General features: G+C 39.9%; 1 protein-coding gene across 1 annotated transcript in view; it reads left to right on the top strand.

The window, feature by feature from the left end:
* Window positions 1–11,417, top strand: part of LOC116698234 (inactive dipeptidyl peptidase 10) — a 128,565-nt gene extending 117,148 nt beyond the window's left edge. Inside the window, exons 24-26 of the mRNA XM_032530044.1 lie at window positions 2,661–2,733; window positions 10,387–10,460; window positions 10,847–11,417. Coding sequence (XP_032385935.1) covers window positions 2,661–2,733; window positions 10,387–10,460; window positions 10,847–10,978 — 279 coding nt within the window. The 3' untranslated portion in view covers window positions 10,979–11,417. The remainder of the gene's footprint in view (window positions 1–2,660; window positions 2,734–10,386; window positions 10,461–10,846) is intronic.
* Window positions 11,418–14,079: the final 2,662 nt, after the last annotated feature.

Raw genomic sequence — 14,079 nt, 5'->3', positions numbered from 1 at the left:
TTACACACACACACACACACACACACACACACACACACACACACAACACACACACACAGACTATGCTTGTTACACACATAGGAAGGTGCAGATGCAAACAAACATGCAAAAGATTACAAATAAAAATATTAGTAATTGGTAAATATTACATAGTGCAAATCTGACATCATAATAGCAATGTGCCAAGGTCCAAACGCACCTGGCTTTTAAAGGGAAAGGGAATGGGAGATGATGATTAATAAACTTCCAGATTCTGGGTCATTAGAAACCAATGTGGTTTTTCGAGTTTGTTTTCACATTTTAATTTCACACAAGAGGAAAAAACAACAGGTGTAACTAATAACATGAATCATGGCTGCATTCCATTTAGTACCCAGGCTGTGCACATGCTGGCTCACATCACAATAATGGAGCGGAGACACTGTTGTTGTGATTTATTACACCTGTCTGCCATTACATGTCCAAATATCCGCAGTGGGAAAAAGGTCTATTGCAATGACAATACATTTTGAATTTGCAACTCACTTCTTATCAATCGCAAAACAGCATCTAAAGCTCGTGGTCAATTTGGTATTCGGAGTATAGTATTAGTATTAGTATTTAGTATTCTATCTGCTGCACCGAACTGGAAGAAAACAGATGATTTCACAGAAACAGGGTTGACATTTTAGACAAGAACATAAACTTATCGAATTGTTACATTATCCTGAATTCTACTGAATTTGTAATCTTAAGTGAAATAGGAAATGGGAATTTATGGTGCAGGATTTCAGCTGTGACCCAGCAGCAGAAACTGATGCCTGCGATGGTATTTTCCTCTATACATGTTATGGTAGCTCATTCTGTCACGTTGGGCTTATGTATCAGAATATTTGGCCTGTAATGGTTTACTCTTCAAAAACCCCTCTGAGCCCGAGACACTCGCCCATGAGTAGAAATAGCACCTCTGATTCATAGTTTAATTATTTTTTAACCATGAGAGCTAGCGACTCACCAAAAGTTGCGTCTGAAACCTGACGAGTTACGGTTTAGGGAGGTCTTTTCCGGGTCTTTCTAGCCTCTAGAGGTGATTTTCTATCCAGCCTGGAACTTCCAGCCTCTTTCAGGCTTTAAATCCATACTGTTGTATCCAAGATTTATCCACTTTATGTCCATAATTCATCGCGTTTTGGCTCATTTCTGCCGCTGGCTCGCGGCTCCGTCTCTACTCTGTCTCTGTTTAGGGAAATACAGGCCCCAGCATGCCCATAAATGGGAGACAACGTCACCCCTCTTGTATGGAAGGCCAGAGGGGACAAAAAGGCCAATTTGCTGTATAGAAGGCCTAGAGGAGCACATATTTAGACATGCATTTGCTTGTGTAGCATTGCTGTGGGTGTAATATCAATAAATATGACATTATTATGTTATCATTGGCATAAGTAAATGTCATGAGAGCAAAGCGTCTTGACTTTCTTTGAAAAAATGCATGTATTTTGTCAACTGTATAAGTTATAATGATTATTCTTCACAGTGTGACTCCCAAGACATATGAGAAAGTGTTTTAGAACGGAAAATGGCTTATTCATTACTTATATGTCTGTGATATCAACACATATCTGGAAGATTCATGTTCCGTTTTATTTATTTATTTATTTATTTGTCTTTAAGGCCCTACAACCATTTTTAACAAGCAAGTGACCTCACTGCAACCCAAATATTCTAATAACCCAGTTTGTCCTGAAAAAAATGATGTTCATATCTTGACTGTAGACAACAGGGTTGATGTTTTACAAGCTTTTTTATAAAAATAAATCCAGACGGACATTAAACTGTAAAAATGGCCTCAGGGCCCGGAGGGAGGTCCCATGACATGGTCCCTTTGGATGCTGTTGTACAGAGCGACCAGACGTAGAGCTTCACTTTCCGTCTCTTTGGATAGAATATGCCTCAAAAGTTCTTCCACCTTGTTCATATCTTCCATTCATTTATCATATTAATGTAAAAAAAAACTCATGCAAAAACCTCATAAAATGAATGCCATGGGACCTTTAACCCTTGTGTTGTCTTCCCGTTGACCTGCAACTGTTCTGGGTTGAAATTTCAACAGTTTGTTGTTGTTTTTCTACACTTTTCTCAGCGTTTTTTGTCAATTTTAATTCCTTTTTTTGTCACTTTTTTGACGTTCTTTTAATTACGTTTTAGTCATTTTTTTTTTTTTTTTTACAAATTCTTTGTCCCTTTTTCCAATGGTTTTGATGTTTTCTCCTCACTTTTTCTGATTTTTCTTTGGTCACTTTTTCAGGGTTTAAAAAAACAGTGTTTTTGTTGATTTTTTTCCTGCTTTTTTTTTAGTTATTTTTTCAACATTTGTCACATTTTTCAACAATCTTTTCTGATCTGGAAAGTTTTTCTAAACCAGTCAAATTTGACCCGAGGACAACAACAAGGGTTAAAAACGGTCAACTGTACAGTCATTGTTATTTAACCGATCCTTCTCAAATATGTGACTTTATTTCCAACCTGGTATTAATCATAATGATATTGATGTTAATTAGCTTGAACCCAGTGTGAGAGCACACGATCCTGACGTTAACATTACGTATAGTTGCTTACCTTTGAACACGGTACGTTGTTTAGGTGATGTCACAACTCAGTTTACTGTCCAATGTCTCCGGCAGATCTCCAGTCTGCTCAGAAACATCACTTCACCGAGTCCTCTGAACTTTCGGATTATCCACGGCACCGCCGATGGTGAGTATGGGCAGGTTCAGAAAAACAAGTGTGGATGGATAGTGAGGTTTACTCATAACCAGAGGTGGGTAGAGTAGCCAAAAATTGAACTCAAGTAAAAGTACTGTTACTTCAGAATAATATGACTCAAGTAAAAGTAAAAGTAGTCATCCAAATAATTACTTGAGTAAGAGTAAAAAAGTACTTGATGAAAAACTACTCGTAGTGAGTAACTGTTGATAACAGCTGATTTATTTCTTAACACAAGGATCAATCAACCGACCAAAATACAAAATAATCTTATTTAGGCAAATTATGTTCATCCATCAATAGAATAAATTAAATGTATTTATCAATTACAAAATAGCTTACTTGAGAGACTTGTCACACAAATTTGGATGGATACTGCATGTGTAAAACATACTGTATGTAGCCTAAAAGACAAACATCCACCTCTCCACAGCAGAAACTACAACTACCACCACCTCTCCTCAGGTTAGATGTTGAGTTGTTGAACGTGCACATGTCCGTTTGTTTTGGTTGACACTGAAGGCACCGCATAATGTAGCTGCTGTTTCCACTTTTCCTAAAAGGTAACCATGCTTTCACTATAAGGCCGGCGGGGTGGGGGGGGTCCTCCTGGTCTGCGTTGCCTTGGCGACGGTTGATTCTGACGTCTTTGCTTTGCTACGACTGTAAAGCTAACCTGTCCCGCTGCTGCATAGACATATAAAGAGATACCTCTTTATAAGTCTATGCGCTGCTGAAGCGAGTATGATCACGTGACTGCACAACGACGTGTGATTGGTTAAGCACAGTCACGTGGTAGAGCCTTCAGCGGAAGACTCTCTCTCTGTCAAAATAAAACATTAAAATGAGACGTACGCTGGGGTAAAAACAATGACGCGTAGTAACGAGCTCATTGTAACCTAATGTATCGGAGTAAGAGTTTCTTCTTCGCTAATCTACTCAAGTAAAAGTAAAAGTATAGTGATTTAAAACTACTCCTAGAAGTACAATTTTTTCAAAAACTTACTCAAGTAAATGTAACTGAGTAAATGTAACTCGTTACTACCCACCTCTGCTGATAACCATAAAAAACTTGTGTTCTGGCGTTGTTTTATGATGTTTAATTAAGCAGCTTGTCAATATGTTTTTTTCTAGCCACTTTATGAAATATTGGCCTGCCTCTTTGCAGCAAATAATTAAAAAAATACTACAAATCAAATGTGCTATGTTGATGTGTACACGAAGTTTGCAATATTTCCATTTGCATCACTCATAAGAATGTGTAGGGAGGGATTTTACATGCAGAAACACGCTAACAGTCTTTCTGTGTAAAGAGCCTATCACAACGTTAGTTTACAGTCCGATAACTTCTTCATTTAACGTTCTCAGCAAACAGGGGCGAGGAACAGCTGACCGTACTCTCATCTCATTCATCTAAAGTGCATGTTTGATGCTTTCACATGTCAACACTTTGACTAGCGTTAGCTTGGAGAGCTAATTTACTTCTTGGGCCACAGACTAAAGAAAATGGCGCCCCCCAAACTAGCAGTCAGTCCGACAGGAACAGCCAGATATCACTAGAGTTTATCAAAGACGCTAGCAGAGCAAAACAGTACAGAAAATAACCTCTTTGTTTAACTATTTATCTTTAAAGGTGCCCCCACATGTATCTCATGATTTTTGTGGTAATGTCTGAAGTTCTACCATGGACTCTGTAACTTGGTTACCATGGTTACCTTGTTTCAAGCCATTCTAGCGTGGTATAGAAAGCCTGCAGGAAGACTCAGCTCCATATGGGCCGGTTCTCATTAACATTCAATGAGCTAAGCTGCTTGAACCTGATTGGCCAACAGCTAGCCAATAAGAGCCTGGCGATCAGCATCCAGCTCATGAATAGTAATGAGCTCAGGCAGCATGACATCAGACTGACCGGCTGCTGTGATTGGTCTGATTTCTCCTCTTACTTTTTTCCAGTGGCTAGAGCTGACAGAGGAGGGAGCAGCTCATCTTCACATTCACCCCATGACACACACACACACACACACACACACACACTAGTTCACTCAGTAGAGCGTGGGCCAGGGTTTGAGTCATCACCCATCTCTCTCCCACCTTTCCTGTCTGTCCACTATCACTATATTATAATAATAAAGGGAAAAAGCCCCTCAAAAAAATGATCAGTGGCCATTTGTCCACCCGGAAGTTATTGTTGTGTTGCACAACGTCAAGGCCTCCATTCACACTCATGCCATGGCTCTCGCTGTGCTGAACATGTGATCGACAGTATCAGAGATCTGGTTGCTGATGGTCAGACAGTGATTTTGGTCTTTTGGTTGGTTGAATATGGCAATCCCATAGGCAAGGCAAGGCAAGGCAGCTTTATTTGTATAGCACATTTCAGCAACAGGGCAATTCAAAGTGCTTTACACAAAATCATTAAACAGATAAAACACAAGTACAAACAGTTAAAAGTCATAAGCATTAAAATCAATAAGACACATGAATAGACAGTTAAAAACAAAATAGAACATTAGGACACATAAAACACAAGAATAAAGTTACAGTGCAGCATAAGAAAGAAATGAGCATTAATTTAAAGAAAGGCAGCATCAAAAAGAAAGGTCTTCAGCCTTGATTTAAAGAACTGAGAGTAGCAGCGGATCTGCAGGTTTCTGGGAGTTTATTCCAGATATGAGAGCATAGAAACTGAAAGCTGCTTCACCCTGTTTAGTTCTGACTCTGGGGACAGAAAGTAGACCTGTCCCCAGATGACCTGAGAGGTCTGGGGGGGTCATAGTGTAGTAGCAGATCAGAAATGATTTTGGACCTAAACCGTTAAGGGATTTATAACTAGCAAGAGTACTTTGAAATCAATTCTTTGAGACACAGGAAGCCAGTGTAAAGACTTCAGAACTGGAGTGATGTGATCCAGTCTCTTGGTCTTAGTGAGGACTGGAGTGATGTGATCCAGTCTCTTGGTCTTAGTGAGGACTCGAGCAGCAGCGTTCTGAATCAGCTGCAGCTGTCTGATTGATTTTTTAGGGAGACCTGTAAAGACCCCGTTACAGTAGTCAAGTCTACTGAAGATGAAAGCATGGACCAGTTTTTCCAAGTCCTGTTGACACATAAGTCCTTTAACCCTTGATATGTTCTTTAGGTGATAGTAGGCTGACTTTGAAATTGTCTTAATGTGGCTGTTAAGTTCAGGTCTGAGTCCATGACTACACCAAGATTTCTGGCTTTGTCTGTTGTTTTTAACATTGTTGTTTGAAGCTGAGCGCAGACTTTTAAATCGTTCCTCTTTTTTCCAAAAACAACTACCTCAGTTTTTCCTTCATTTAATTTCAGAAAGTTCTGGCACATCCAGTCGTTAATTTGTTTTGATGCAGTTATCAGTTTTGTATTTGACTATAGTCCCCTGGCGATAAGGTTATGTAAATTTGTGTGTCATCCGCATAACTATGGTAACTTATTTTGTTTTTCCTCCATAATATGAGCCAGTGGAAGCATGTAGATGTTAAACAGAAGAGGCCCCATAATGGAGCCTTGCGGAACTCCGCACGTCATATTTGTACGCTCAGATGTATATTACCTATTGACACAAAGTAATCCCTATCTTTAGGTAGGATTCAAACCAGTTTAGTACTACGCCAAAGTCCTACCCAGTTTTCCAATCGTCTAGTAATATGTCGTGGTCGACCGTGTCAAATGCAGCACTGAGATCAAGTAATACTAAGATTGAAATTTTGCCACTATCTGTGTTAAGGTGGATGTCATTAAAGACTTTGACGAGAGCAATCTCAGTGCTGTGGTGTGGTCGGAAACCCGACTGAAAGGTATCAAAACTGTTGCTTAGTGACAAGAAATGTTGAGTTGTTGAAAGACTACTTTTTCAATGATTTTACTTAAAAACGGAAGGTTTGATATGGCCTATAGTTGCTCATTAGTGACTTGTCTAGGTTGTTCTTTTTTAAAAGTGGCTTGATTACTGCAGTTTTCAGGGCCTGTGGAAAGATACCTGAAAGAAGAGATGTGTTCCAATCTGTAGAAGATCAGAAGTCAAACAATTGGAAACATTTTTGAAAAGTCCCGTTGGTAGAATATAAAGGCAACAGGTCGAGGTTTTCAGATGTTGATAATGTCCTCCAGGTTTGTATGGTTGATCGTGTGAAATTCTGTCATATTGGAACTAGTTTTGCTTGAACACTGTGGCAACACATGTCCTGAACTTGATATGGAGGCACTGACTGTTTGTCTAATCTTCTGAATTTTGTCTTTGAAGAAGAGGCAAAGTCATTGCAGGCCTTGGTAGATAAAAGTTCAGATGCTACTGGTACTGGAGGGTTTGTTAACCTATCAACAGTAGCAAACAAAGCACGTGAATTATTATTGTTTCTAGAGATAATATCAGAGAAGAAGGACCTTCTTGCATTCCTCAGTTCCAAATTATAAATGCGAAGTCTCTCTTTATAGGAGTTATAATGGACCAGGAGATTTTTTTCTTCGCCACCTTCGTTCAGCTTTCCTACACTCTCTTTTTTCTGTTCTCACCAGTAGGACATTTCTCCTGGAGATCTTTTTTTACCAGAGACAACTTTGACCTTAGTGGGAGCAATGGCATCATAACATTTGTAATTTTACAGTTGAAATTGTCTACAAGCTCACTGACTGATAGCCCAGAGAGGGTGGGTGTGGAGGAGAAAGCTGAATAAATGTTTCACTGGTGTTTTCAGTGATATACCGTTTTCTGATTATCTTTGTTTGGACACTTTTGGGCACAGAGATAGTGCCGTTAAAGAAAACACAGGAATGATCTGAGAGAGCAACGTCAGTCACCACAACCTTGGAAATGTTCAGACCCTTTGAGACAATCAAGTCCAGAGTGTGCCCCTTATGTGAGTGGGCTTCGTCACATGCTGAGTCAGTCCATAGTTCTCAAAAACACAACACAGCTCTTTGGTCCCCCTGTCCTGGGGGTTGTCAACATGAGTTAAAATCACCCGCAATGATTACACAATCAAAGTTAATACAGATTATAGACAGCAGTTCAGTGAAGTCATCAATGAAGGTTGCACAATATTTAGGTGGCCTGTAGATATTTAGAAACATCGCTTGAGGGGAAGATCTTAATTGAAGAGCCACATATTCAAAAGAGCAAACTTTCCATAACATATTTGCGTACAGTGGAATGAGTCATTAAGCAAAATGGCGACTCCACCTCCTTTCTTATTCACTCTATTCTCACTCATAAAACTGAAGTTAGGGGGAGCTGACTCGATGAGAACAGCAGCGCTGTTATTATGGTCTAACCAGGTTTCAGTTAAAAACCTAAAATCTAGATTGTGTTTGATAATAAAATCATTGATTAAAAAGGATTTTCCTGCCAAAGACCTGACGTTTAGTAAGGCTAGTGTTAGTGTGTTTTCATTTTTTGGGACAGGCTGTAGCTGACGAGGAATGGATGCTAAATTTGCTAAGTTTGCAGTTAAGTGCTTATTCACCATTCTTTTCCTATTACCTATCACAACATAAATTGAGGAAGAGTTGAATCCACAGGGCCCGGGCTTGTCTTGGAAAAAGTCATGAGTGTCTCTAGGCCTGGAGCCAAGGCCCGGCACATATCAGGTCATGCTTACTGGATTTTGCACACAAGCGTCCTTATCAGTCTGAGTGGAAAGAGTTTGTTTACTTCCTGGCAGAGGAGCCCGGCGTTTTACTATTAACCGGGGTTGAACCCGGCGTTTTATTTTTGCCAGGGGTTGAGAGATGGGGGAAGGAAGGGGTGTAAATTTGGTTCCAGCATCTACCAGGTGATTCATGTGGTCAGTGAACTCCAACATGGGGGTAGGGGAAAGAGGGGAAAGGGTGAGTGGAGACAGCGATGGCTCCTCAAAGGATTTGGGGTTGGTAAAGTGTTAGAGGGGGCTGGATGGTGTAAAGAGAGTTGAGATTTTGTATCTGTGCTCTGTGTGTCCCAGGGTCAAATCTTTTCTCAGGTGGGGGCTGTGGTGGATCACTGCCACACTTTGTTGGTCTTCCTTTTGTTTTGATTCGTCTTGTCTCGTGTCCTTGGCAGATGTGTAGCGCAGAAAGTAAAGCAGATTAGAGGTGAACAGCTTTACTCCTGGCTTGTTAAGGGAAAGCCTATCTGCTTTAAAAGATGTCTGCGCTCCCAGAAAATGTTTAAATTGTCAATGAACTGCAGTGAGTGGACGGTACATTCAGTTGAAAGCCATTTGTTTAGTGCCAACAGTCGGCTGAATCTCTCATCTCCTCTTCTGACTGACGGTATAGGGCCACTGATAAACACATTTGCGTTTAGAGAGCTGACGGTGTCCAGCAGTTCCTTAAAGTCCAGTCTCTGCAATTCAGACTGTTGCTTTACAACATCATTTGACCCTATATGCAGAAAAATGTTCTTCACAGTTGGGTGTTCTGCTATGATAGCTGGGATTTTTTGGGTAAAGTCAGACACCATGTCTTTGGGAAAACAGAGTATTTTGGTGTTTTTACTGTTTTTTAAATCTTTTATAGCAGAGTCACCCACAATCAGGGTTTGAGCCCAGTTGTTAGCTTTTTACTTTTGAATTGCTCTCAGTCCTTACCCTGCTGTGTGGCGATGAAACGCAGTCCCGGTCATCAGATGACTGTCCAGCGTCTTGCAGCAGAGGACAAATCTGTTATCCAGTTGCACACCCAGGTTGTTGGGGGGCATTTTGTTGCTTATTTTCCCTTTTGCAGCTGTCCACGGCTGTGTCCTACTAGGTAGAGGGGTTGAAGAGGGGCTCTGCCCGGAGATAATGCAGGCCAGCCGGTCATATCACAAATCTCAGGGCGCTGTGCCCTGCCCGTTAGTCGTCCTCCCATTTCCCAGTGAAAATGATTTACTCTTAGGCTTTGCACCACAAGAGTTCCAGGGAGGACTGCCACTTGTTGATTTTGTTACCCGTTCTACAGCCCTCCTGTTTCTTTGTAGCTTTGTTGGTGGGTAATTAGCCGTGTGTTAGCATGCTTTTGTCCATTGTTATGGGTCCATGGTAAGTGGTGTCATTTCCACAAGATCCGTTAACTTCCACGTTCACTTCTAGAAGGTAAACCTTGGTTTCCAGAAGTGCAATCTTCTGAAGGAGTTTGTAGTAGTCATCCACGGAGAAAGGAGCATCTTGCTGCTAATTAGCTTTAGCTACAGTCACTGTAGGACAGGCTTGAGCTATTTTGGGAGGCCACACTCACGCAAGAAAATGTTAAAATATGGCAATAGCCTACTGTGTCTACAAAAATGTGTAGTCCAGTTATTTATAAGTATCCAAGAGCCGCTGCTCATAGTTTCTCTCAGAGGAAAAGCAAGATTATCAGCAAAAATATGCAAGCAGAGGCAGGAGCAAGCAGCAAAAGCGTCTGCACTGTAAGAAGCAGGAAGGCAAGCACTACATGCCTGCCATTTGCTGTTAACTCCACCTGGTCTCGACCATGTGGTCCCACTACGTACACAAATCTAATATTCCTTTCCATTGTTGCAATATATTATCTGCCGGGCACATGTTTCGACACTGTAATTCATTTTACATGACAATCAGAGCTGTGGAAGTGTACTGGACTGAGGAGCTGTTGTGTCAGGCTGGGGATGAATTTTCATTTTCATCGTTATCTGTTTCTCTTTCTCAGCCTCTGTTCATTTCCAGCATTCTGCTGAGCTGGTCAAACTGCTGTCTGCGTTGAACGTTAACTACACTCTCCAGGTAACGGCGGCCATTTCCTCTCTGAATGCATTTCATTTCATAACAACAAGAGACCTCCATGTTGGGTTTGTGGGGCAAATAAGCCACCTGCTGGGTCTTATGGTTTAAAGAGGAACTACCTCTCCGGTTTTGGTATCATTGGACAAAGCCGGGCCAACCGTTCCCAGTCATCGTGCTAAGCTAAGCTAACTGGCTGCCGCTACATAGCATAGAGACGCAAGAGTGATGACGTTCTCCCAACTCTCTGCAAGAAAATTAATACACATATTTCCCAAAATGAAGGCTCTAAAAATTACTTGTGATACTGCTGTGCGGTGTCACTAACATATTTGAATTATTAAAACTTGGTTTAGTTAATGAAACTCTTTCTCTTTCCTGTTGCCTAGATTTTCCCAGATGAAGGACACAACATGGCCGCCACCAAAAGCCAACGCTACATGCTGCACTCAGTGCTCACCTTCTTCCAGCTCTGCTTCGAGGAAAAGCCGGACGTCCCCCCGCCTAAAGAGGTGGACTAGCCCGCAGAGCCTCCTGGGAGGAGGACGGAGCCACTGGGCCGACCAAGAGAAAGCATGTTTGCCTGAAGGGCGGCTGTCTGTAAACCAATCGAAAGACTCAGAACTGGGGTTGGGTATCATTTGGTTTTTCAACCATTCCGATGGCGAATCGGTATTTTTAAAACGACTCCGATTCCTCCTGATCCGATTCTTGAAAAAAAACTGAAAGATTTTTTTAATTGAACATTTTTTTTAATTTGATAACAATATTTTAACGTCTTAAAGTACTTACATGTATAATTAGTAAGCCTAAGTCACCTAACACACAACTACAACATTTTTACAATAACTAAAAGTTACACTATTAACAAGAAACAACTAAATTAAAGTATTTAACCAGAGCCCAGAGGGAAAATATGGCATTTTAAAAGTAGCTTCCACATACAGCAGCTCACCAGTGGTAGACTACGGAGAAAAGGTGATATGTTTACGTCTGTTTCGGAGCGACAGAGGGAAAATATTTCAGTCGACACATTAAGTGGAACCGAAATGAGCGTCTAGTCCGGTTTGAGTCCTATCGGTTGCGTAGGTTTTTAGGAAAATATTTCAGTCGACACATTAACTCTCATGTTGTCCTTGGGTCAAATTGACCCGTTTTCCGTAAAAAAAAATCAATTTGTCACCAAAAATGGGCCGTCAAAATAAGCGCTGAAAATGTCAACGTAAAAAAATATTTTAAATTGGAAAAAAGACCAAAAACATTAAAAAAAAGGACCCACATTAAAAAAGTGACAACAATGTGAAATAAAGCGATTAATAATTTTGAAAAAACGTGGGTTTATTTCAGGGTCGATGAAAAGACAACACAAGGGTTAAGTGGAACCGCAACGAGGAACCGCAACGAGGAACCAAAATGTGCATCTAGTCCGGTTAGAGTCCTATTGGTTGAGTAGATCTACGCAACCGATAGGACTCTAACCGGACTAGATACACATTGCGGTTCCGCGATGCGGTTCCACTTAACCCTTGTGTTGTCTTTTCATCAACCATGAAAAAAACCAACCACGTTTTTCAAAATTATGAATTGCTTTTTTTCACATTTTTGTCTACTTTTTTAATGTTGTGGGTGCTTTTCTTTATGTTTATGGTCTTTCTTTCCAATTAAAATATTTTTTATGTCGACATTTTCAGCGCTTATTTCGACGGTCCATTTTCGGTGACAAAAAAATGTTGTCACCGAAAATGGAACATAAAGAAAAGCACCCACAACATTAAAAAAGTGACAAAAATGTGGAAAAAAAGCGATAATAATTTTGATAATTTTTTTTTTTTTTTAATGGTTTTTATGGAACTGCAACGAGGAACCGAAATGTGTATCTGGTCCGGTTTGATTCCTATTTTGTTGCGTAGGTTTTTAGGAAAATATTTCAGTCGACACGTTAACCCTCATGTTGTCCTTGGGTCAAATTGACCCGTTTTCAGTTAAAAAACGTTGTCAAAAAAAATCGGTCTGTGGAAATAAGCGCTAAAATTTTTAAAAAAAAATTAAAAATATTAAAAGTAATTTAATTGGAAAGAAAGACCAAAAACATAAAAACAGCACCCACAACATTCAAAAAGTGACAAAAATGTGGGAAAAAGCGATAATAATTAATAATCAATCATTTAAAAAAAAAAACATTTCAGTCGACACATTAAGTGGAACCGCAATGAGGAACCGAAATGTGCGTCTAGTTCCGGTTCTAGTCCTGGTTGGGTTGCGTGGGTTTTGGGACCCGACCCTGGTCAGCATGTGAGATCCGCAGCATCGCGTTGATTATCAGGCTATGGATTTGAAAAGATGATTGTATTGTCGCTGTATTCCAATGCTTCAGATTATACCTATTGTTTGTAATGTTTTTATTATATACTGAGTACAAATGTCAGGGAATTTAAAGAAACTTGTATTTTTCCATTTCCTAATTTAATGCTCTGACTGCTGTAATCAACTGTGAATATTTCTATTTGCTGCAAAAGGAACAATTTAACTTCACCATGGAGATCATATCCCTAACGAGTTTATTGCAGGTGCCTTTACCTCATTACAGGCGTCCCTGTTTTCACACCTCACATCTGCCATAAGGTCTAATTACATAGTGAAGATTAAATAATGTAAACACCGAGGATTACCATGGAAACCTGCGTCTCCAGTAATGGTTGAGTGATTCCTCATTAGACTAAATAACAAATTGCCATATGTTGACTTTAATCCCGTCCAGCAGGTGGAACCTCGATCGGTTTATCACTTATCTTCTTCTTATTTTCACGTGAAAAACAGTGAAAAAGAAGGTGAATTAACCTTTAACCCTTGTCTAGGCTTCACTTCGGGACCCCCTTCGTGTCCCTCTGGTCAAACTGATCCGGGACTTATTTGGGGTTTTAACCCTCTATTGCATGGTGTTGCCATATGGCAAAAATGCAACAAAAAAAATGTTTTCTGTTTAATTGTGTAATAGGTATTTTGAAGTAACTTTTGAAGTGTTGTTAATTTCATGACTTCACATAACCATGAAATCCTGTCCCCCCCCCCCCCCCCCCTTTTCCGTGCATGTACCACACTAAATTTACAGATCCAAAATGTTGTCATTTTTTTCCTCAATTTTGGAAGCATTTCTTTGAAAAAAAAAATGATCTGTTATCTGGGGTGAGTACACTTTTAATTTGAATCACTTAAACCAGTTAAAATTGTTCTGTAAAAGGCTAAAATTAATTAGTTGCCATAGGCGTATAAGTTGACTTGTTTGGAATTTTTTCAATAAAGGCTTATTTTTAACCAAATAATGGATTTCTTGCACTTTCCACAATGCGTGCCCCTTTATTTTTTTTTTTTTACGATTGCATTATTTAAGCAACCTGGAGTCATAAAAACACATCAAGACATTGTTTACCATGTTCAAAAAATAATTCATGCAATAGAGGGTTAAAAACAATCTATAATCTATTAGCAAATATTGTCTTTATCTCAATTTCCAACAATTGAGATGACATCTATGTTCAGGGAATGCATCAGTCTCTACTAGAAGACAATTAAAAATGGAAGTGGGGTTCATTTTGTGTCATAAGGTTATAATTCATGTTAAAAA

Source organism: Etheostoma spectabile, chromosome 11 (assembly GCF_008692095.1).
Source record: "Etheostoma spectabile isolate EspeVRDwgs_2016 chromosome 11, UIUC_Espe_1.0, whole genome shotgun sequence".
Taxonomy (NCBI): domain Eukaryota; kingdom Metazoa; phylum Chordata; class Actinopteri; order Perciformes; family Percidae; genus Etheostoma; species Etheostoma spectabile.
The sequence above is the reverse complement of the archived record's forward strand: the minus strand, read 5'-3'. Positions and strand labels throughout refer to the sequence as shown.